The following is a 25883-nucleotide window of genomic DNA, read 5'->3' as shown; positions in this document are numbered from 1 at the left end:
GTATGTTTAATAAAAACAATCTGGGATTTACAGAAAGGAAGGAGAGAAAGGGGGAAGAAAGGGAGAGAGAAAGGAAGAAAGGAAGAAAGAAGGGAGAAGGGGGGAGGAAGGGAGAAGGGAAGAGAGGGAGGGAGGGTAGGAGGTGGGGAAGGGGACAGGGAGAAGGAAGACGAAACACGACAGCTGACCACTGTGCCAACCACACAAGGACTCACATCAGGAGCAACAGTAGGAGGCTTGCCCTTGAGAGAAGGGGAGGGAGCATTCCAGCACCCTTGGGGCAGGAGAAAATCACCTCCTCTGAGAAGCCTTCCCGGCTGACCCTGTCCAGGTCTTCTCTTGAAGCACTTCTTTCCTTCACAGCATGAAGGAAACACAGTCCTTTGTTGTACTACTTACCCTATTCCCCATTAGACGGTAAGGTCCACTGGGCAGGGACCTCCCCTCATTCACCCAGCACCTGTCAATTCACTTGGCTGGTCACAGGTCTCAAGAAATAATGCTGGCGGCTGGCAGGTGCTGAGCACTTGCTCTGTGCCAGGCCCTGTCCTAAGAAACCTGCTGTTCTTCGTCCCATTTTGCGGTTCAGTAAATCAAGGCTCAGAGAGCCAAAGGGACTTGCACAGATGTACACAGCCAGCAGGTGGCCAGCCAGGACCTAAATGCAGGCAGCAAGTCCAGGGCACAAACCTGAGACCACTCTACCCTGCACTCCTGCCTTGCCAATAAACGCTGGTTTAATGGTAAAGACAGAAGCTTTCTGTTCAGGCCTAAAATGATCAGCTAACCACTGAAGTCCAAGCTCATGCAGCACTTCCACAGTCCTTTGTTGTACTAATTACCCAATTCCCCTTAGACTGTAAGGATGTGACTGGGCCAACTTTTTCTCCTGCCCACACCGGCTCCTGGGCTGTTTCCTGGTGCACACGTGTGCTCACACACCGTAAACTACACGTGGCCATATTATAAACCACAATGGAAGTCCCTGACTCAATGCTTTGACTTGTTTTCTGCCTGACACACAGTAGGCACTCAGCACACATGCTGCGTGGAACTGACTAAAATGCAAGGAATGTGGGCCAGGATGCCAGACTTTCCAAAACAGAAACTAGAGGTGCCAACTTCTGCGTGAAAACATCCCGGCCGGCCCGTTTCTCCCTAAGAGGCCCATTGGTGTGAATGAGCCCCTCATGGAAATTGGAAGCACCCTCAGGAGGGGGCCCTAATCTTATTGGCCACCCCCATTTCAGGAGGAATTACCTTAAATGGATTGCCTTCCTTCCTGTCCTTCTGCCAACGCCAGCCACACAGAAGGGATGAGTTCCCCAGGCCTGCGCTCTGGCATCAAGCAGCTGGGGTCTGGGTTTGGGGGAGGAAGGGTGATGAAGGGACTGCAGCTGCAGAGGAGGAAAGGCCATTCCCAGAACCTCCTCCCTGACCAGAGCAGAACAGGCAGGCAGCCAGCCTGGGAGGAAGGTCACACCTTCTCCGAAAGGCGCTGCGGGTAGACAGGAGAAGGGGTTCTGATTCCTGGGCTGAGGCATGATTTTCTCAGAAGCCTGGCAGCCTGGATAACACAGGGCTGGTTTCTGTTTTCCGCCCCCAGGAACGCCTGGAACCAGGGCTGGAGGGAGGCCCCAGTGGCTGGGCCAGCAGGGAGAGCCCTGGCAAGGCCTGGGGTGCAAACACCACGCTGTTTACAGAGGGAAGCCCTGGCCAGCTCAAGGGCCCGTTCCCAGGCGCCCCAGCCACCTCACACTCCCTACCAGCTGGGCCCATGGAGGCTACCTTCAGGAGGAACCGGGAGCTGCAAAGCATGGGTAGGAATGGGGCAAGGGCCTGCTGGGCCGGCCTCTTGGCATGACAAGGGGGAGCGAGTCTGTGGGTCACCCTTCAAAAGGGGCACTTCTGGGTCCAGAGGGGCACAGGCCAAGCACAACAGAGCAACAGGGAGGATGGGAGGGGAGCATAATGAAGCCGCGGCAGGCACACCGAGCTGACAGGCTGCCCTCTCTCCAGGCAGCCTGCTCCCCGGGTTGCACAATCGTTTCCATGGCACTTGGTTTTGCTATCACAACAGCCTCAGGCTGGCTGGGCGCTGGGCAGTGCTGCGGGCTGTAGGCAAGAAATCGATTTTCTGATGGGCCCAGCGGCCAGCACGGTTTTGAAGGCCTGCCCCAGCCTGGTCCTCGGACTGTGCCTCTGTCAGGACCACTGACTGGACAGTCTGGACAGCATGCCGTTGAGCGGGAGTCCCAGGCCCAGCTAAAGCCTCCCTGCTCTCCGACAGGGCCATGCCTCTCTGGCTGTGACCCCACACAGGCCCTGCAAAACATTCAAGGCCCCAGTACCTTTACCTGGGGAAACTCCGGGCCATACCAGGCCGAACAACTAAAGTGGCCCCATTGTACACAATAAGTATATCCTGCTATAAAGGCTGAAAGCAACCAGCTAATGTCATATGTTTATAGGCATTTCATTTCATTTGTCACTTCAGTTTTGCAGTTCTCTTTTTGCATGAAGAAGTTTATTCCTCTACCCCCACCTGCACACCCCGTATCCCTCAAACTTTTCTCCAGGCCTTTTGAAAAAGCTCACAGCCCTAGGTTCCACAGCTGTCCTGATGAGGCCTGATTCTAGGACCAGGATGCAGGCTGTCTCCCCAGGTTTTACTTGCTATCAAACCAGAACCTTGCCAACAGGGCTTTTTATTTGCATTCCTAAACTCTCAAAAAGAAATCTGTGGAATCTTTCCTCAAAAAAAACCTAGATAAAGAACATCTACAAATTTACTCACTGGCTATGTGACTCTGGGCCGGTTACTCAACCTCTCTGGGCTATAATTTCCTCATTTATAAAATGGGAATAATAATATTTGCCTCAAGGGTCTGTTGTGAGGATTAAATGAGTTAATACAGTATAGTCTCAGAAGAGTGTCTGGTATGCAATGTGCCATCTAAGTATTAGCTGTTATTATTATTAAAAATAAGTATTATTGTTGTTATTTTATACTGAATAGTTTAAAATCATTTAAAACCCAGACAGTATATGATCTCCATTTCATTCTTAGATAATCATTCAATTCCACAAATATTTCGAGAGCATCTTCGCCTGGCTGGGCGAGGATTTGAGCAAAGGGACCATCAGGAAATGTTGTCATGGGCCAGCTATGTGCAAAGTCAGCCCGGAGCACTTGGGGGTACGGACAAGCCAGACATTAGTTCCTACCACCCAGAGACTTAGACTTAGGCAGGGGAAAATATACAGAGAAACACCTGAAAGGTGTATGTGATAAATAGCAACCGCACGGGCCCAGCTGTGTTCCCAGGACTTCGAAGAAAAGAGAAACCGCTTGGCTGCAGAAGAGAGCTGGTTGGATTTCAGAAGGGGCGAGGGGGCGGGATGGCACTCCAGCTGGAGGCTGTGACTGGACAAGGGCTGGACGCAGGGCAGTCTCAGCACTGCCACACGCCATCCTCTACGCAAAGCCAAGAGGGGTGGGCAAGAGGGACAATTTACACCCAAAGGATGGGAGATGCACCCCCTAAGCAGAACAAAAGCTTTCTATTTCTAAATCCCCATTTTTTTCACACTAGCTGCTAGGGTCATTTCTAAGACCTGAAGTGTGTCCCTTCTTTTTCTTTTTTCTGAAGATTTCTTTGAAGTAATACATGCAAAAGTCAAGGAAGAGAAACAATCCAGAAGTATAAAACACAAACAGGAAAAGGTCCCCCTTCTACCCCTGTCCCCAGCTGCCCAGTACCCCCTTGTGTGGCTGGGTTCTTATTAATAGACATTTAGGTTGTTTCTGGTCATCTAGAACAAACAAGACTGCAATCAACATCTCGCAGCCCCCACTCAGCGTGGTGTCTGGCTGGACTGGGCCAGGATGCCTGACAAACAGCCTGTCAGATGGTGTAAACCTGGAACTGGCAAGAAGATATCAAAGAAGGGTTGGCACACCCTAAATGCAGAGACTAAGGCATTTCCATAATCCTGGACAGAGGAAGATGATGAAGCTGACAGTTACTCTCCACAGAGTGACCCTGTTATATGCACTTTCCATATATCATTTAAACCCAAAGCATTGCTATTATCCCCATTTTACAGATGGAGAAATTGAGGTCAGACACTAAGTAACTTGCCTAAGGCCACATCCTCAAATCCTCGGGCAGCCATACAATTGGGGAGACAGGGTAGAGAATGCGTTCACATTAGCACCAGTTGAGTCTGGGATTCCTGTGGGGCACCCACTCAGAGGTTCCAAAGACGTGGTCGGATTGGCAGCCCTGGAGTGAAGCCAATTTTCTGGAGTTTCGTCAGATAGAGGGAGCGAAAAGGCCCAAGATAAATGCTCCATTCTGTTTATGAAGTGAATCGAGGTGACTCTCTCCTGTCTGCCTCCAACAGCTCATCCTCTGGGCTCGAGCTTTGTGTGCTGAGACATATCACTCCCTCTCGCCTTAGCCTGGTTTCACAGCTGTGATCTGGAGATGATAATTAGTCTCTGCCTTCCAAAGGTGCTCATTAAGTGGGAAGGATTGTTGTTATAATTATTTCCTGTATTTGTCAGCCTGGCAAATACACACCCCAAACTACAACCTGCCACCTGCCAGCAGCTCCTTGCTCCCAGAATGAAATCCAAACTTCTCACTGTTGTCTCTGAGGCCCTGTGTGGCCTGGCCTGCTGCCAAGAATCTCCCTTTCACCTGAGCATGAATCTTAGCTACACCAGGCCTCTTTCTATCCTCCACATAAACTAGGTTTCCTCTTAACCCGGGCCCTTTGCATATGCTTTTCCTTCTGCTGGAATTCCCTTCCCCACCTCCTCCTTCAGGAGTCAAATCAAGGTCACCTTCTCAAGCAGTCTGTCCCTGACTGCCCCATCTGAAGTTATTTCTCTCCCCTAGCATCACCTGATTTATTTTATTCAGAGCACTTAGCCCAATCTGAAATTCTCACTTATTGGTTGACATTTGATTAACATTTTCTCCCCTAGAGACTGTGTCAAAGGAGCAGCCTTGTTCATTGGATTCACTGCTGTGTCCCACAAAGCCCAGCACACGCTAGGTGCCCAGTGAATATCTGCTCAGAGAAGGAACAAATGAATGAATAGGCACCAGTTGATCAGAAGCAAACCGAAAGGCAAATGCCCAAACAAGATCCCTCCAGGCAGTTTCCTGAGGCCGCCGGCCCACCAACCCCTTGCTAAAGGACTCTGCACCACAGCACCAGCCCTCCCCAGGATTTGTGGGGCACTTGACAGTCTGTGCATCAATTTTCACACATGCCCCACCCAAGGTCACAAGCAACAAAGAGGCAAAGCAGGGATCCAGGTTGAGCCTCCTTCCACAGCAGCTACTCAGCATCTTCTGACCCCAAAGCCACTGTCGTGGGCACTCACCAGGGAAGCCACTGTGCACAGCCAGAAAGTACTTCCTAGTGGCTTCGCACACCCAGGGAGAGCTAAGCATTCTCCAGTCTACAAATTATAGGCCCTTTTCTAGAGTGGAATTCCCACCCCCTCAAAAAAAAAAAACGTAATAAACCTCACATAATTTGGTCAACACTCAACAGTATAAAGCTGTTGTTTACACCAGGGTCAGGCACTGAATTCTTAAGACCGGTGAATCTGAACTGGTGGCAGTTCTTTCCCCGAGAGGACTTTGGCAATACCTGGAGACATTTTTGACTGTCACAACTGGGGTTGGAGGAGGGGCTGCTGGCATCTTGGGGGGTGGATGCCAGGGGTGCTGCTAAATTTCCTACAGTGCCCAGGACAGCCTCCCCCACTGCCCCCCGCAGCAGAGAATGATCAGGCCCCAAATGCCAAAAGTGTCAAGGGTGAGAAACTTGTTTCAAGCAAAAAGTTAGTAACAAAATGTTTGGGGGATCCCGGACTGACCCTGAATTTGGAGAGAGTCAGCAATACTAGGCAAGGCCTCTTTCCTCATTCTGGTTTAGATTTTCTTGATAGCACTATGACCTTCTGACATTATATGCTTCTTTAGCTGTTCAGTTGGTTCCCCAACTGGGAAGTAAGCTCCATGAAAGCAGGGACTCCATCTGTTTCATGCACTGCCGTGTCCCCAGTACCTAAAAATTGTACTTGGCATGTGGGAGGCAGTCAATAAGTATTTGTGGAACAGATGAAGAAATTCCTAAGAATATTAAAGACTGCAAAATATCCAAACTCCTTTTGGAGTTATTTTCCCACTGTGATCCTGCTTCATGTGCACAGACCCAAAATCCATTCTCCCCATCACCCCCAGTCACAGGTTTTAGCTGGGCACATGATTGGCTAATGTAAATATGAAAACTACACTTCCCAGCCGCCTTTGCAGCTCAGGGTGGTCACATGATAAAGCTCTGGCCAATAAGACATCAGATGAAGGAACAGAGATTTCTCAGTTATGCCCATAAAGGGAAGGAGCACGCCTTTCTTCCTCTGTTCCCACACCCTTTGCAACCATCCAGAAGCATGTTGCACCGTGCATAGCATATAACGGTTCTACCCTAAGAATGCTGCTATGATGAGACAGAAAGAACCTACTCTTGGCACCATGCAGCCAGTATACCAACCCTGGATTGCTTAAGCTTGTGCTGTTACGTGAGAAAGAAACCATCTATCTTGTTTAAGCTACTGTTCCTTTGCGTTTTGGTTCCAGCAGTCCTGTACACTCTAATCAACGCATAACTTTCTTCTGCCTTGCAAATTTGTAACTATTCTGAAATCACACTCAAAAGACTCGTTAGTGCTTTGAGGAGTGTCTCAGCCAGCCAGCACTGAAGAGCTATCTTATTTCCCTTCACACATGTTGGGTATATAACCCTTAGTCTGTACATCAGATCCTGTCCTCCCTGACGCCCCCGAATATCTGAGCTCGTTGCTAAGCCAGAGAGGGAAAGGAGAGGAAGTCATGTGATTTAGATCCACCAAACAATGAGGACAAAAGCAGCTACTCAAAAGAGCCCATTAAAATCTTAAAACATCAATCATGCTTAAATCTATGAGTTCACGATGGTACAAATCCCATGAACAAACCCTAACTGATCGCTATTAAAGGATGTTAATGAACCAGCCCATTATTTTAAAAACTGGCAAATAAAGAGCAAGAATCAAGTGTTCATTCTGTTTCTCCTATATGAATTCTACCATTGTTGATCAAGAGAAGTTTCTCTTTCTAGACGTTTTCCAACAGAAGAGGAAGGGAAGACTGAAGCAGAATAGAATATCACCATTTTGCAGTTAATGCACCATTGAATTAGTGGAGCCAGGCATTGACTACGGACGGCTACTAACATCACCCGAAGCGAGGCAACCTGACATCATGGGCTTCCCGACAGAGGGCTGCACCGCCACCCATCAGTCTTGCCCCAAACAACTGAACCTGACTGATAAGTCGTCAGAATTGACCCAATTAACAGGAAATAGAGGACAGAGCCATGTTGAATTTCACTGCGGGGATATAATTGGCGAAAGCCAGTGAGAAATTTCACAGGCTAAAAAAAACCTGGGTTTTCAACAAATCAATTACTAAACAACAGCAACTGGTTCAAGGAGGTAGATAAAGCCGGCTTCAAGACCAAGGTAGCCACGTGCACTGTACGGGCAGCCTCAGAATCCTGATTCGAACAAACTATAAAGAAATAAAAACCAATGAAAGAAGTAAAAACCTCTCTGACATATGTGAGACAACTGGAAGTTTCAAAACTGGATAGCACATGATATTAAGGAATTTTTGTTAAGTTTCATGCATACTAATGGCATTATGAGTATTTTCAGAATCCTTTTCTTTTAGTGACACATACTGAATATTTACACATGAAATGGTATGGTTGTAATATCTCAGGTTTTTGATGTCTAGGATTTGCTTTAATATATTACTGTGAAATGGAGATAGTAGAGGATGGAGGTGTGGAAGAAACCAGAATGGTCATGAGTTGATAACGGCTGAAGCTGAGTGGTGGGTACACTGTGCTACTCTGTATTTATACGTAATCTAACATTTTGGAAAAAGACTTCTAAACGTCTTATCCTCAGCCACAGGAGGGCGCTAACACCTCCAAAGCCCCACCAGTTATCAGGAGCTGCGTTAGGCAGCCACAGACGTGAGTGGCACATTTAGTAACCCCCCCACCCCAGAAGAGAGGTCACAAGTTCAAATGCCTAACAGGTCCAGATAGAAGCCCTGAGGTCAGCGTAGTATAAGAGGAACAACAGCACAAGTGTGTCGTTAAATAACAACAGACACTCCATCCCCCTCCAGGACACACAGGGAGTGGTGGGGCCATGGACAAGGGCAAGTACGTGCCCCATCTAAAGGACGTGGTTTCTATGCGGCGCCAGCCTTAACTTTGATTCCAGGTAGCCCCCTATGCAGAATGTGGGGCCCAGGAGAGCCGGAGCCTCGGATTTTCCAAGGAAAGCCGGAAATCTGTATTTTTGTGTGCAATCTCCTGGTTTTTAAATGTTGGCATCTAATACAAATATTTTTAAAAAATCCTGTGTGGGCCAAACAAAATATCTGCAGGCTAAATGCAGCCCATGGAACACCAGTTGGCCGCCCCTGTTCCAAGTACTGAAGCAGACCACAACTCAATCCATCTGTAAGAAGTGGAAAGGGTACATTAATCAACTTCGGGTCAACTCTTTTTTAGGCATCCAATAAAGCGGAGAATTCAAAAGACACCATCAACTTCCAGAAATCTATAAGAACCGGCTGCAGAACATTTCAAAGGCGTCCTCCACGTAGTCAGCTTATGCAGCAGAACCTCTCCTGCATCCAGAGTTTTGGAAACTAACAACCAGGGAGGGTCTTTTCAACTTTCCCGGGACGGTGGAACTAACAGGCTTCAGATGAGACCCATTTGCTGATGTGTAGAACGCCTGGGACTTAAGTCCAAACCACTTGCAACAGACAACCCTGTTATAAAATCAAGTTGGCGTGCTCAACGCTCACTGTGAAATGGCCAGGGCCTGCTCCACTTCGGCTACCTGGCCGGAGATCTGATTTCATGGCGGTGAAATGGATGAGGCAGATGTCATCCTGAAACTGGAGAGGGGTAGGATTGGTTGCTGAGGGCCTGACAGGACTCCTTCAAACTCAACCCTGTTTGCCTTTGACTTCACCCAGGGAAACCTCTTGACATCCTGGATGGGCAAAACAGGCCCCAGTCCCACCTTTACAGGCAGAGTCTCAGCTTAACCAGACCCCTGGATCAATAACAAAGTAAAGAGGTGTCAAGAATGCAGTGCAGAAGAGACAGAGAAATGGTTTCATCATTCCCTGAGAACAACGCCCCTCTCTTTTTTTTTTTTTTGAAGAGTGGAAAGTAAAGAAAATTGGTGCTAAAATGAAGTTCTAGGAGAAGAAAAGATCCAAAATTATATTCAAAGGCAACAAAACCCAAATGCACCCAAATTTTAACTCTACAGAACAGAGTAAAACCAAAGCTATTTCCTAAGAGATTGGGTTTTTTCCCCTGGAAAAATTAAGCTTTACTTATTTATCTGAAATGAGTTATGATAGAGGAGAAGGTAAGGGAGTACAGAGTATTAAAATAAGATTGGACTAACTGCCATCTATCTAATTCACAGCTTCAAATAATTAAATTGTTTTTCAAGTTTTACTTTTCGAGAGAGAAACAAATCACAGCTACAGCTGATACTGGGAAGTTATGTATTTTTTAATATAGAAATTCTGGAGCATCTTAGGTTATGGGCTGGGTGAGGGAAGACCCATCACAGCCACAGTCCCGCATGTGATGACGCTCACAGGCCGGCTCGAGTCGCCGCCGGAAATGAGCCAGGTCCGGCGTGCGCACTAAGGAAGGGAGTGAGCCTCAGTCCTCAGCACTAGTGAAAATGAAAGTACAGACGGGCTCTTCAAAAAGGTTTGGGTGCTGACCCACCCATAAATCTTGTGAAACCCATCGCCGTAATCCTCTGTAAGGATAACACTTGTGGCCACAAGAGAACCACCTCATTTGGAGGTGGGAATTCAATGCAGCACACGTGACTCAGGACAGTTAAAGCATGAGTGTTGGTGGGTGACTGTGGGGCCACTGGATGACACCAAATGATGTCTCTCTTGGTCCTCTTTATTGGGCCCCGTCTGCTCTTTGTGGGTCAGATGCTGTTCTGGAATGCAGGCTGGGTGGACAGCAAGTCTGAGAAGAGGCTTTCTTGTGGTTTGCTAGCTTTTGACCTCGAAATGCAAGAGCGCATTCCTCTGGAAACATCTGCCTTGCAGGATTTCAAAAAGACGGCTGGCTGAGCATTTCTGCATCTGGAGTCAGCTAGAAGGTGGCTCCTTACATTGACATAGGCCAGCAATACAAAGCACATAACATTTGGGGTGAAAGCACAGCTAAGTGGAACAGCTAGAAATTAGAGGTTCTGAGAAGGTGGGAATCAAGAGGGGAAAGTAAAGATGCCCCTTGAGACAGATGCCTACAAGCTGTTTACTCTCTGGGAGAGGGGCAGGAGGACCTGCTGCTAACTCAGTTAAGTGACCTTCAAACAGGAGCTCTTGCAACTTTTGTGGGCTCTAGGCAAGCAGTTTTCTGGACTTTGGGATTTTCTAGTGAGGCTCTAAATATCCTTGCTGAATTAGCAAGGAGCAGCCGCATGAGGTAACAAGGGCACAGGCTGAGTCAGCCTCAGGGCTCCTCTGCAAAGCCCAGCTCGGACCCCTACTACTTGCACAACTATCTTAGCCTGTTCGGGCTGCCACAGCAAAAAGGCCACTGGGCAGCTTATGAACAACATTTATTCCTTACAGTCTGAGGGCTGAGAATGCCAAGATCAAGGCACACGCCCGTACAGGCATCTGTCTTTGCACTGTAACCTCACGTGGGAACCAGGGAGCATTGTGGGCACTCTTTTATAAGGGCACTGATCTGCAAAGGAGGTGAAAGTTGTTTGGCGGGGGATGAAAAATCTTACATATCACAATGGCTTGCGGCCCTGCAAAGGCCACTGTGCATGCACAGATATATAGCATATCTATAGGGTTGATATGCTATTTCATGGGGGGAGTGACTAGGAAAATATTTTCTGAAAAGGGGTGTAAGCGGAGAGGGTAGCAATAGTGAAAAAGGGTGAGAAATTCTGCTCTGGAAGGCGAGAGAACACTAGCATCAGAGCAGGACAGAAATGGCAGCAAGGCTTGGTGAGATACCTTTCCACATTGTTTTGTTTGAGCACGTGAACATATTACCTATATAAAATATGAGTCTTTCTAAATGAACTTCAGAAAGAATGCTGACCACAGCACCCTGGCTGCTCAGCAGGGGCCTGGACTCATGGGTGCTCACTAAAGGCAGCTATGTGACTTCAGCTCAGCATTTTCTGGCTGTTGCTGGCACACAGCTTGACCCCCAGATCGGGCTCTCCAGGTGACCACAGCCTCTGGGCTGCTCGGCCAGGCAAGCATGTTGCTTGGTTCTCATCAGAATGCAGAATGCCTGGGCTTCACCCTCTGTTGGCACCACTGTCCCTAAGGAGGCTGCCAGAAGGCCCAGCCCTCCTGGGGCCAACACGCAGCCTGGCACACGGGCCCCTCTTGGCCACAGCCAGGCTGTCCGTGGGCTTTGCACTCCTCTCCACACACGAGCTGCTTTGTCTCAGGCTTGCCGTGGGCACTGAGCAGCCCTAATCAAAGATTCCTGACCTGCTGAACAAAGCCATGCCCATCACAGAGCGCTGTATCAGCCTCAGCTTCTTTCTGCCTTCCTGCCTGTCGGGGTGCGTCTGTCCCTCTGTCCATTTTTCCCTGGCCTGTTTCTCACGCACTGGCACACCCAGCTTCTGGGTAAGAGCCTTTTAAATGGACACCCTTGGCATCTCTGCCAATGGCACAAGTAGTAAACTGGGTCACTGGCTCATGCTCCTCCAGGGGGACAATGCAAGGGACACGCTACCTGGACTCCCCAGCAGTGCCCGGACCTAGGGTGTTATCTCATGCAGGCACACATCCCGAGGTCCCCCGGAGGAAGTTTGAGAGGAAACCTTGAGCCTGTGCCTGTGATCTTGCCCCAAACCTTCAACCACGCAGAGAAGACAGGACCTAAGGATGAGTGGTCCCCATCGCCTAAGACCAGAATAGCCAGCTCTTTATTCTCTTATACAAAGTGAGTTTTAAACATTTGAGCCATACCCTGTAAGAAGCCAATTAAACTCATAAACACATAAAAAACAGCAGCTAAGATCTACCAAGCAGTACTTTGTGCCAGGCACAGCTCCAAGCATGCAACGTGCACTCACTCATCTCATCCCCATGGCATCCCTCGGGGGAGAGCTGGATGGGCTCTGTGCCGCCAATGGGGAACCAGGTGCAGTGAGGCCAGCAGTCTGTCCAGGGTAGCTGCCACTCAAAGCTACTCTCTTTGGTCTCGTGGAGACACAGGGAATAAGTACTGAGAACCGTCACTAAGGCAAGGGGAAGATGAAAGCAAGACCAAATGGGGAAAAGATGCCCGCGGGCAGGGGCTGCACCGGACATGCTTTATGCAGTGGGCCTGACGCTCCAGCTCTGTCCTCCCCGGCAGCCCAGAGCAGCCGCCTCCTTGAAGAATTCCACATGATGTGGTCAGCTCTTCCCCAAGTGCAGAGAGGCTCACCCAGGGGCAGAGAGGAAGCTGTTCACTGCCACCTGACCACAGGCGAGCCCGGCAGTGCCAGGCTCTTTCGCCGGCAGGGAAAGAGTTGGAGGGAGGATGTGACCCTGGATTGCTGTGGCCTTAGGAGGACACCCGGCTTCTCTGCTGCCTGAAAACCAGCCCTCCTGTGAGTCGCAGATCAGTTCCTTTTCTGGGTTTTTTTCCTACTTATTTTTCATGGTGTAGAGTATGCTTGTCAAAGAAAAAGGGCCAAAGCCTTTAAGTGGCCAAAATAAAGTCCAGTCCGGAGAACGCGCCACAAGAAACTTGAAGGGAAGCATGGCTATTATGATCATCATGTTTATTATTAGTGGAGCAAACATTCATTGTTGACTGTCTTTTAGGAGCCCTGTGCCACTGCTGGCAACTCTGAGTTCTGATCTTCACGCATCTCCTGCATTTTGAGTATCTGTGCGGGAAGTCTAGTTTTCATGGATGAGAGAACAGGCCCAGACAGTTTGAGTAGCTGGCCCAAGAAGGGGACAGAGCAGCCGATACCCAGACAGGGTCTGCAGCCTGGACCCTCCATGACTAGGCACATTCACTAGAAACAAAGGCAGGTCCCAAGATCAGAAGATCGAAAATAAACTACACTTAAAACAAATTCATATGACTCCCATACACCACTGTGGGCGTAGAAACTAGTACAACCATTTCAGAAAAATGTCTGTCAAGGGCCCCACGACGGGCTTTATGTGTGGGCACCAAAAGAAGAATTCAAGAATGTTCAGAGGGATTTCATTCACAAAATTGGGAACAACCTGTGTATCCATCAACAGGAACATGGATGCAGAGATTGTAGGATAGCCCCTCAATGGAATTCCAGCCACAAAACAAAACGAGTGAACCTCAGCTACACCCACCAGGATGGCCGCATCTCACAAGCTTGTGGCTGAAGGAAAGCAGTCAGACACCAAAGAGTACCACTCTATGACCTGTCTATACAGAAGGGCGAAACAGATCTCTGGGGCCAGAAGGCAGGAGGTGGGACCTTTGTAGAGGGGATAGAAGGGGACATAAGTCAACTTCTGGGGCGCTAAGAAGATTCTTAGGTGGTAATTAGGTCAGGTGGTAATTACATGAGTGGCCCACCTGGTGACAGAGTACACTACTGATTTCTGAATGCACATATATTTCAGTATTTAAGTATGCAAATATTCTAATTTATTCAATGTATTTCAATAAGTGATTTTTAAGTAGTTCATATGAAGAAAAAGCAGATTCAAAAACAGACTGGTCTGTGCTCTTCCTACATATATAAACACACATACACCCTCTGTCATCCTTACAAGCCACTGGCCGAAGCTCCAGCATCACTGAGACTATGTCCTTTTTCCCCAAGACATTTCCAGAATGGGACCACAGACGTCCTTTGCACCCTAGGCCTCAGCCCTGTCCCTGGGGCCTCTCATCTGTGGCTGCATCTCCAGGCTGCCGGTGTCCCCGGTGCCTGTGGGGAGATGGTCTGAGGACCTGAGAGCCCCCAGCTCTGCAGAGAATGAGTCCCCAGCGGGCTGGCAGGAGTCCCGTTGGAGTCTGTCGCTATTCCCTGGGCCCTACACAGAACAAACACTCCTGACCTGCTTGGTCAAGATGTTCTGGGCAGTAGAAGGGGCGGCCACCCTTCATTCTAGCAACAGAGGCGCTGAGAACTTTGTGAACTGCTCAAATCTTGACAAGTCCAGTTACATTTTCAATACTCACCCTAACGACAATGCATAAGGCAACCTTCTGTAAACCGTGCCACCCTCCATATTGTTTACTCTGTGGGATTCGCATTCTTCATATCTGGCTTTGTCTAAAACAAAGTAAACCCTTTGGTTTCCAGCTCTTTCCCCCCATTGCCCATTTTCCAAATGCAGCCAGAGAGATCTTTTCAAAAGGTAAATCAAATTACACCACACTGCTGCCCCAAACCCGCCAACACTAGTCCTCTCCTCTGACCTCATAGCCTCTGCCACGTGCTGTTCCCTCTCCCTGGAACACCCTTCCCTCAGATGTTCCCGAAGTCCACCTCCTCAAAGCGGTCTTTCTGTGTCCTGGGTCTGAAGGGCCAACACCGCCCCCATCCTGCCACATGCCAGCTCCTAACCTGGTGTGATTTCCCTCATGGCCTTTTACCATTATCTGAAATAAGCTGATTTATTATCTTACATGCTAACATCTATCTCCTTTACCAAAAAATGACCCACAACAGCAAGGGCTTCGATTGACCCATTCACCAGCGTGCACTCAGTCCCAGAACAGTGCCTAGCACAGAGTAGGCAGCCAGTAAACACTTGAGGGTGGGAGAAGGGGAGGCAGGGGAGGGGGGAAGGAAGGTCAGGATGGAGGACAAGAGAGGGAAGGAGGGGAGAATTCATTCGCAAGTTCGTGATACACTAGGAACTACTGTTCTTCGCAGGTACAACCAGGGGCTTTAGAACAAGAAATTAGTTACAGAAGGGGAATCCATTACAGAAAGGGACAAAAAATGAGTGCGTATGTGTCCAAAGCATACATTTTAGAAGAACTGTGAAATGGTGCCTGATCTGGAGTGGATGGAGGAGCATGAGAGCGAGGAGGAGGGACACATTTTGCCCTGGAATATCACTTATTTTGCTAGTTCAGAATGAGACTTTTTTGAAAATGTCTCAAGTACTTAGAGTGGAGAAAACAGAAGCTGCATTTTGGAGTTCCAAGAGAGAACGGGGCCCAGACAGACAGTGTCTGTGTGCAGGAATGCAGTTTGGGACGAGGGGAGATGAAAGACAGGAGCAACATGAAGGGGCCAGGTGGGACGCCCAGACGAGGCCCTCTGGATGGCCAGCCTGGTCAGGAAACCAGACCAAACGCCAGGGCTTCACAGGGTCACAGTCGAGTGGCGTGATCAACTTCAAAGATGATTTATTTGCACTTGAGCCAGAGTCCACTGGTGACCCCTTCCTTGTCCAGCTGCAGAACCTCCCCTTGGCCTTCAAAACACTTAAACTCAGCTCCCACAAAGTTTCCAAGGAAAGTCTACTTTTCCAGAATGAATGGCCTGTGAGAAGTACATACACATTGGAAGCATGTTCTGTGGGATTTGTTGGGGGGGGGGACCCCTTTGAGTAATCAATGAAAGGGACAGAAAAGGATCTTCTAAGCCTAGGATGTCTCCTTTCAGACTAGAGAAATGACCCAGGGATTTCCAGTTCACCTGTCAGAAATCAACGCAAAACAGCCAACTGAGAAGTCCAACGGCGGAATCCAGGGCTGTTCCGCAGGTGTGTAGGCCAGAAGGCCTCTGCTGGAAGGACTGGAAACCCCAGCGTTTAGGAGACAAACCGTACGTGCCTCTTCCCGGTGGCTACGGTGGTGGTGTGAGTTGGGGCTGACTGCTGGCACAACAGGCCACACAGAAAGACCTGGGTTAGGTAGACCCTTAGTATACAATGCCTGTCAAGCTCTGAACATCTAGCCAGCAACCACATTACTACCTTTTGGGGGCCACACAGGTCGGAATCATCCTACTGCTTTGGCCTGGTTTGGCCCCGGGAATGTGAAGCCCAAGAATTGGGAAGCCTGAACATGGCATGCGGGGAGCAAGTTCTCCGTTCTCTGAGACACCCTTAGTGCCAACTCATGTTACTGACCTGCCAAGTGCTCACTTTCACCAAGACTTGGAACCTGCCTGTATTCAGAAAGAAACTTAGGCCCAAAAGGGTCTCCATTCTCAGCTGCTTCTCTGTAACATAGGCTTCTGTGAAAATAGGAAGTGCCCCCGTGGGCCGGGGGCCACACTCAAAGGTTTTTCATGACCATGTGGATATTGATGGGTCACGGAGAACCAGGGCACTGGGGAAAGTTACCTGCCCCTGGTCAGGCATCATTTATTTACAAAGCACCTCATCCCTGATATATCCCCCAAGCATGTGCATAGAGAGGTCTGGTTACAGCCACAATTCATTTACCAGCTTGCACTAGACTGAATTTCGGGCATTAGCTGAATTTTCTACATAACTCCCTTTCAAATAAGCACAAAAATTTCATCTTAACCGTTCTGAGTGTAAATTGTTCAAGGATGGATTGCACATGGGTCTCCCTTTTGTAATGGAGCACAAAGACCTAACTTAACCTGTGTCTGATTATTTAGGAATAGACAGATCAATTATTAACACAGTAATACCTTGAGGCTGGCTCTGCAGGCATGTGGGGTGGTTTGACCCTCTACTAAGTGGCCGTAGAGATGTTTGCTTGATGTGTTTGGGGGAAGTTTTTGATCTATAGTTTTTACAAGAAAGAGGATATGGAAACTACTAGAAGTCACAGGACTCCCAGGTAACTCGGATCGTCAAAACTTGGCATAACGTAAAAGTCAGCAGCCTCTAAATAAGCACCAAAGGATTCCTGCCACTGAAGTGTCTGATATTTAGTACTTGGTCTTTCTGATAACTACTGTAGCCATTTGGAAGTATTTTTTTTACCTTCCTTCCTACTCCTTGGCTGGGATCCCAGAGTACATTTGCCTAAATAATTGAGGTTTCAGGGTATATCAGATGCTACTGCCTATAAAATGTGAGACTGTTGCTGTGGATGGCAGCCAGCGGTATAGGTTTTCCTTCTCCTATTAAGAAACTCAAACCACCTGTTTTCTTTCTCCTGGAGCCGCCAGGGGAAGGCTGCTGCCTGCCCCGCCCTCTCTGCCTTCTGCTGCACCTGGCTGATCCCAGGTGAGTCCGCAACACAATTAGCCCTTCCTCCCTGAGATGGCAGAACAGTGGCACCGACACAGCCACTCCAATAAGGCCACCCCTCCAGCTGCCCACCCCCAAGAAACCCAGGCACCTACAGACTCACAGAAAGCCTCCTGTGCATCTTTTCCTTGGCCCAACCACCCCGTCAGCTGGGCTCACCACAACGGAAGCCCACTGTTCCCCTCGCATCAATGTGCTCCTCTGTTCCCCTGGCACATGGCAGAGATGTGCCCGCAGCCTGCCCGCAAGCCCCCATTCATGTTTCCTGCTCATAGAGCCACTTTTCAATGGAATTTCTCCTTCCCTTTTCTGCACCCACCCCTTCCCCAAATACAAAAGAAGGCTATAAAGTAGGATTTATTTTTCTCTACAGGAATAAAAGGTTAGCTTTCCATCCTTTCTGTTTTCCTATCCTTGGTCTAAATTTGGCAAATGGAGAGAGAGTGGAAGCAGTCAAGCTGACCCAGTTCATGACTCGGGGCACTCAAGTGGCCAGAATCGCCCTCAGTTGCTCTTCCTGTTGCAATGGTTGTAGAGGAGCATCTAAAACTCTTACCCCCCACCCTCAAAGTCCTGCTGGCAAATGATGCATGCACAGAATTGGGTGAGGCCTTAAAGGTTAATGTATTTGGCCCCCTTAAAGACGGGGGCACTAAGGCCCAAAAGGGTGAGGTAAGATACCCAGGCCATACAGTGAACTTGTGGGGGATGCTTCAGGGCACCGTCCTTAGGGGCAACCAGAAAAACAAGCATCTTACCATCATCCAAGTAGGTCTGGTCCAAGTTCTGCTCCTGTTTAATTGTCACTCCTGCAGGTAATACTTCCTTTTGGTCACTGACTGGGGGTCCGTTTTTGGCAGCTCTTGGGCTTGTGGCATTCTGCTGCTGAATGACTGTGGGGTAGGACCCCGGGCTCAGCCTCTGACCTTGACTGACGGGGGGAGGGCCGGACCTGGTGGTGCTGGGGGCGAAATTCTCGCAGTACATGATGTGCTGGAATTCCTGGTGGCCTCCGCAGCGCAGCGGCTGGTTGCTGGGTGAGTAGTGGATCACTGGTGAGGCCTGCTGGTTGGCCGGAGAGGGGTGGAGCAGGGCTGCGCTCTGGCCCTGGGAGCCAGCGTGTACCAGCACGGAGCGGTGGGCGTCCGCAAGGGACAGGGGGGTGGCCATGAGGGCTGGCTGCTGGTAACCCAACAGACTGGGGCTCAGGCTCTTGCTCCGCTGATAGAGAACAGCTGCTGGGTTCTGCTGCTGGTAGCGGGCATCAGGGGACGGGAGCCCCGAGCGGAATTGCTGGCAGGGAGCCATGGTGGCCACGAGGCAGGAGGGGGACTCAGCCACCATCGGGTGCTGTGGGTAGTAAGGCTGGCTCCCCAGGCCCCCATGGGCAGGGCTGCAGATCAAGGTGGGGTCATATTCATCAGTGGGCTCCGTCTTGATGGCTGGGACTGTGAGAAAGAGAAGCACAGAGGGTGCACCATTCTCAGTGAGCCACAGGGTCCACTTACACGTGGGTTTTTTTCAGTAACTACAGTACAGTGCAGTAAATGCATTTTCTCTTATGACTTATTAGTAACATTTTCTTTTCTCTAGCTTACTTTATTGTAGGGATATAGTATATAATAGAGCAAACAAGCTATGCATTAATCAGCTGTTTATGTTATAGTAAAGTTTCCGGTCAGCAGCAGGACACTAGTAGTTAAGTTTTTAGGGAGTCAAAAGTTATATGCAGGTTTTTGACTCCATGGTCCAGAGACCTCCCCAAAGATTTTCTCCCACTGTTTTGGGTCCTGTTAGGCCGTTGCCACTCATGACATGGGATGGCAGTCCTGAGAGGGTGGAATGCCCACAGGGTCACAAACCTGTGCATACATGCCACAGAAGCCAAGCCCCCAAGCCCAGGCTGCCAGGACTGTCCCCTTGGTTTCATGCTTCCTGCAGCCCAGAGGCTCCATGTGAAACCTTCACAAGACAGAAATTATACTCTAGGTGATATTCTTGAATTATCTATTTCCAATCTTGGAAAGGTGGTTGGTAGGCTTGTCTCAGCCTTGGGCAGCTTGTACCCTGTTTCTGCAGACCTTATCATAATCCAACATATCAATAACGTCAACTCTACATACTCTCTGAATCCTGTCAGTCAATAAATACTACCTTTTATCTGAATCCCATCTGCTAGAACATCAGCTCCACGGGGGTAGGGATTTTATATATATTTTTTTCAATACTAGGTCTCTGAGCCAAGAACAGTACCTGGCACTCTTATTTTCTCATTCACACAAAGGAATGAATGAAAAATGGCCATAGGGTGACTACCCACTGTGGGGTCAACCGAGGATTCTGTAGGTTTCAGGGCATATTCACCTTCCACCCCTACTATGATCAAATCTAAGACAGAGACGGGCATCATCAGCTTTGCAACCTTCTACTGAACAAGTCTAAATGGGCCTCTCTCCTATTCTGCCCTCCTAAAGGAAAATATTAATCATGATAATACCTAGTAGTGTTGGTATCAGCTTCCTGTGTACTTTGCAAGCCTTTTACATGCATTTGATTTCTGTAACTCTCATGAAGAAGATGCCACTTGACAGATGAGGAAACTGAGGCTCAGAGAGATTGAGTCACCTGCCCAAAGTCACCCAACTAGGAGCAGACCTCATGTGTCCCCACCCACGTGCCTGTGCTGCCTGTCAATGCCAAAGAGGCCTTCAGAGAGAACTCCTCACCTGGGTGATAGGTAAAGTGCTGAGGCTGACTTCGTTTTCTTTTCCCATTGATCACGTAGAAGTTCACCTTCACTGCCACACGGATGTGCTTATTCCGATACTCAGGGATCTCAACAAAAAGCATGTTCTAGAAGGAAGGAGCTGGCATTAGCTTAACTTTGACAATGTCTAAATTCCTGAGGCCCCAAGTACTTCGAGCCAGCCCACCTAAAAGGCATCATGACACATTCCATATGTTTACAGGTGAAATTCTACTAAAGGGGAACTTGACTTTTCAGCTACAGCAAAGAAAGGATTGCTGTTTACTCTGTCAAAGTCGATTAAGATGTTACAATTACAAATTAAGTGCTCAATAAATATTTGACTCATTTGCCAATTCAGTACCTACTGAGTGTCTGTTAAGTTCAAAGCACTGGGACTGAAGGAAGGAAAAGGGAGAGGATGGGGCGAGGAGGGAGGTGGGAGGGAAACAAGACCGGCATTCAGTCATCTTGTCCGTGTGCTTACAGGCTGGCTTTTGTCTTTGTCCACTGTGGCTTCCATCTCCCAAATTTGCTGCCCATCTGGAAAATGAAAAAATGACAGACTTTGAAGGAACCAGTAGACACCAAAGACTCAAGACCACAACTCACCAATTTTACATATAACTTGGTTTAGGTATTATACCATTTCAATAAAGTATATGTGTGTGTTTGTGTTGTACACATATATTTGTACCTACATGTATTTTTATTTACATATGTATATTTCATTGTCCAAAGGGATTGCATGTTGACAATAGAAAAAAGGGCAGTAGAAAATAAGGAGAGAAATAGAAATGACCTATCATCCCACCACCATTATGTTTTTCCCTCTATATTTGAATGTCTTATAGCTTGCTTTCTTAAAAAACAGTATTGTTATACATTATATTTTATTACACGCTTTGTTCAAGCAAAGACTATTTCTGAAACATCCTGAATATGCCAAGACTGTCCCAGGAGCTCCATTATGGATCACTGGCTGTCCCAGACCTGCCTTCTTGATTGACTAAGAACACAGGTGGCTTATGTAATCTGTCTTTAGAGTCTTAAATGATGTTCTGGCTTATGAGTCATTGGAGACGATGGCAACATCAGAGTCCACTGTCAACTTTTTGGTCAACAGACAGCCTGGATCTCACATGACTCTACAATAATCAGTGAGAGGTTTTCGCTCAATACTCAACTCTCCTTCCCTAGAACAGAGCACTGGTCCCCCAGTTTGGGGCCAACAAGTTGGGCCAAACAAAACTCCGCATTTGCAAAAAAACAGATTTCTTTTTCTGACCACCTACATTGGCCACTGGGCAGTTTTCGGCTGAAGCAAATCATTTCCACAACCGTTTCCAGGGTGTTTTGTGGAACACTGGCTCTGAAGAATATTAACTGGGTTTATGAGAATGGGAAACAAATTCTGCAAAGTTAATAAGCATTTGGAAAATGCTGTGTCAAAGTCAAATAGTTTTTTTTTTTAACTGCAGGACTTCTCAGAGCCTTTAATCTGCTCACATACAGTGCAATGCTCTGCCTTGGAGTGCAACAACATGTCCCAACATTTCGCTAAAGAACCCCTACCCACTTTTTTAAACACAACTATTAACATCTTCTGCAACAGGTTAGATTTGAACCCATTTCTGTTGGCTTTTAAGGTTTACCCAGAGAAATCTGGTTTCCAAGCATTATTTGAACTTCCTAGTCTAAAACACATTTCCCAAAATAATAATAAACAGTTTTGGGATTGCTACCAAAGCTGATGCCATCTAGATATGATCTTGACAGTGAACAAGCAATGGGCTAGCTAGAGCCCTCTGTAACACGTCTGTCTGCAAGTCTTGGCCTTACTGTTCTATTAGTGCGATTCCTGAAATGACTAAGGAAGACAAGGGTTAATGTACAAAGGGAAGAGGAGAAGGGGGCTAATGTGCAGCTCTCACTACGGTGTGAGATCTCTGTGGCAGGGACCAAATTACAGCCATCACCTTCTCCCAACACCCAATATTGTAGATGCCCAATAAACATCTCCTGTTTGAGCATATGGAAGTGTCAGCGGCTGCAGGGGCTGCTGATGGGACTAAGAAAAAGGCAGATGCTACAACAGCTACTGCTCAAAACGAAGTAAGAAAAGGACAGGTGGATGGACATCAAGGAATCTGAAGTTACGAAGACAAGGTACTTTCAGTGTGAAAGGCCATGGACAGAACTAGTCAGAAAATCCTCACTTCTTCATCCAAGACAGGTCAAGGGTCATCGAACAGAGTCCCATGTCCCCCTGTCAGGTGGTAGCTATGATCTAGGTGGGGATCCTTGTCAAAAAGGGCACTCTCATTCACTAATGTGAGCTCTAAGTCAGAAGATCAATGAATTAATCACGGAAATAGACAAAAATGTGTTGACGTCTGACGTGTCACCCTCCCCTTTAGCCTCTCATTGGCTGGACTGAGCTCGAGCTCTGCCGCCAGGAGTACCATGGTCGTTTTGGTTTGGCTCATTATCCTATATGAGCTCGACTCACATTGAAAAGAAAGGACCATTGTCAGAAGTCTCATGATTGGGAGGAAAGGGAGGGAAGTGCCTGGAAAAGTGATGAGGAAGGGTTAGGCTGGGTACCCTCAGCATCTTCCTTGCCAGCAAGCGGGACACAAAGCACAGAGAATATGGAATGGTGGTGATGGGCAGGGCACACCAGGAAGGGAGTTCTCAGCGTCTCTCCTCTTGGTCTAGGGACCCAAGAGAAATGGGAGGGAGCTTTTCTCCCCAAATTTCACTTTTTTCCATCTCTGGTGGGTGTACATCATCGGCAAAATGCCACCCACCAATGGCCACACTATTCGAGCACATGGGTGCATGGGAGTACCCTGAGAAATCAGCTGGCCCAACACCATATGGGGAAACTGAGGCCCAGAGAAGGAAGGGGATTGCCCAAAGGCATGCAATGGACAGTTACTAAGTCACAGTCTATAAGCAACAACTGGCGCAGTTCAATATCAAAGAGATGCTTTTGAGGAAAGAAGCTCAAAGTTACGGAGACGATCAGCTTCCTGGGAGGCTGGAGAAAGGTCCCACAGAGGTTAGGATCCTTCCAAGGTCAGAGCCATCAGAAAGGTTTGTGCACATCCTCTCAAACCCTTCCCTGCTTCCCCTGGGCCTCCAGATACCATCTATGCAAGCACAGTGGCCCTGAAGGTCCTGCACGATCGGGCTCCTGCCCTCTGTCCCAGCCTCTCGGGGCACGGTTCTCACTGCTCCTAGGAGGAGCAAGGCTGTTCCTTATGAGCCCTCATTACATGCAAAGCACCGCTCAAAGCATCTCACAGGTATGGACTCGGCTAATCCGTACAAACGTACGCCACAGGTCTGATTATCACCCCCATTTGACAGGTGAGGACACTCAGGCACAGAGAGGCAAGGGCACTGGCCCAAGGACACACAGCAAGCAAGAAAGGCTGACTGGAGCCCAGGCAGCCTGGCTTTAGAACCAGTACTCTTGATGCCACTGACATGTGGTGCAGCTCCTCTGCCAAGTGAACCAGGAGGGATGAGCAGGCCTTCCAGGTGGCTAGTCCTTAAGACTCAGAGTGAAATAAGCCAGGAGGAGAAAGACAAATAGCAAATGATTTCCCTCATTTGTGGAGTATAATAACAAAGCAAAACTGAAGGAACAAAACAGCAGTAGACTCACAGAACCCAAGAAGGGACTAGCGGTGACCAAAGGGGAGGGGTCAGGGAGGGTGGGTGGGAGGGAAGGAGACGGGGATTGAGGGGCATTATGATTAGCACACATGGCATGGGGGGGTCACTGGGAACACAGTGTAGCACAGAGAAGACAAGTAGTGACTCTGTGGCATCACACTACACTGATGGACAGTGACTGCAATGGGGTGTGGGGGGGACTTGATAATATGGTGAATGTACTAACCACATTGTTTTTCATGTGAAACCTTCATAAGAATGTGTATCAATGATACCTTAATAAAAAAAAAAAGACTCAGTTGCTATCTCCCCAAGGAAGCCAGGTCATATCTCCTGTGTTAGACCACGTTTGTCCCCTTGGGGCTCGCACAGCACCTGGGTAGCCCCCGGGCCTCACTCACAGTGAAAGCATGTGTTCGCCTCCTCCATTTCTGGGACATCCTCAGAGGCCACCTCCTCCTCATCTCACAGCCCAGTGCTCAGCCATTTGTCAACATGACCAGAATTGACATCACTCCACTAAGTTATGTCACAATCCATGTAGTTGCGGGGCAGGAGGGTGCTTCTCCCAGGAAAGCAGAGGCCCAGCAGGCGGAACCAACCCAAGTGTCCATTGAGGAACAAAATGTAATATATGCATACGGTGGAATATTCCTCAGCCTCAAAAGGGAAGCAAGTTCTAATATATACGCTACAACGTGGGCGGACCTTGAAAACATGATGCCACGTGAAACAAGCTAGATACGAAAGGACAAACACTGCATCTCACTTATATGAGGTCCACAGAACAGGCAAATTCACAGAGATAGAAGAATATGGGTCACCAGGGGCTCAGGGGAGGAGGGGTGGGGATTAGTGTTCAATAGGTGCAGAGCTTCTGTCAGAGCATGAAACTTTCTGGCAAGAGTTGGTGGTGATGGTCAGACAACAGTGTCAATGTATTTACTTCCAGTGAATTAACACACTTACAAATGGTTAAAATGATAAATACTATGGTATGTATATTTTACTAGGTTTTTTTTAAAGCCTTTGGCCTCCCCTTAGAGATATGACTTGCTTTGTGGCTTACAGAGTGACTAAGAGTTTTTTTTAATTAGCTGCTGCCAATTCAAAATGAGATTTCCCCTAAAAATACAGGTTTTGCTAAGACAGGCACAGTCGCAGGGGGGCCATCAGGTGAGAAATTGGGGACCAACAGAGGGGAGGCTTAGAACCTCACCCCCTCTGTTTTGAGAGAAATCTGCATCCGTGGATGTTTTGTTGCCCTTGTCTAGCTCAGATTAATACTTAGTCTACAGGCACAGACCTGATCATCTACATTTGCCCTCTTACAACACTAAACTATGTTTTCTACCTTTATCTTGCATCTACCTACCACTTCAGCATTTTATTTAAAAAAAAAGGGAGAAATGTGGGATTCACATATAAATCAAGTATAAAAATCAAACGAATAATCATATTTGACCTGATTGTTTATAGTTCATAATGAGTGATCAAAACCAAAAGTTTTTGTGATGACTGCCCTTGCACTGTTCACCATGTAAGAACTTATTCACTATGTAAGAACTTGTTCACCATGTAAGAACCTGTTCGTTATGCTTCAGAAGATTGGAGACTCTTGAGAATTAGGCTTGGGGTGGATTAATGATTGTGCATTGAGTCCCCTATACAGAATTTTATTGTTGTTAACAACCATATGATCAATAAATATGAGAGATGCCCTCTCACAAAGAAAAAAAAAATACAGGTTTTGCTCTTGAAACAAATTCGGACGATCTGATCATTTTGGGGCACCCACAGGGAAACCTGGCAGCCTCTTCAGACAGTGCCTGCTCCCGCTTCAGTACCCGGCAAGCCCTGGGCCAGCACGCAGCCTGGCCTCCTCTGAGTGCCCCCGGTTTCCATGCACGCCTCCCCATACGGGCTGCTGCCGAAGGACGCCACTACGCAGCCATGCACTTCAAAGTTCCCTTCGTCCCGCCCCGGCCTCTGGGCTGCATTCAGCCAGAGCAAACAGGACCTGCCAGGCAGCCCTTGCTCAGGAACCCTCTGCAGTAAGGCAGCGG

At 48.2% G+C, this 25883-nt stretch overlaps 1 protein-coding gene across 7 annotated transcripts in view; it reads right to left on the bottom strand.

The window, feature by feature from the left end:
* The window catches only part of NFATC2 (nuclear factor of activated T cells 2), a 148392-nt gene that overhangs the window by 22814 nt on the left and 99695 nt on the right, over positions 1–25883 (bottom strand). For all 7 annotated transcript variants that reach the window (XM_073236439.1, XM_073236440.1, XM_073236436.1 and 4 more), the window contains exons 7-9: positions 20615–20670; positions 20108–20234; positions 18140–18829 (exon numbers count right to left, since the gene is read on the bottom strand). In XM_073236439.1, the coding sequence (XP_073092540.1) occupies positions 18140–18829; positions 20108–20234; positions 20615–20670 (873 nt within the window). The remainder of the gene's footprint in view (positions 1–18139; positions 18830–20107; positions 20235–20614; positions 20671–25883) is intronic.

Source organism: Manis javanica, chromosome 5 (genome assembly GCF_040802235.1).
Source record: "Manis javanica isolate MJ-LG chromosome 5, MJ_LKY, whole genome shotgun sequence".
Lineage (NCBI taxonomy): Eukaryota > Metazoa > Chordata > Mammalia > Pholidota > Manidae > Manis > Manis javanica.
This window is presented reverse-complemented; position numbering and strand designations above follow the sequence as displayed.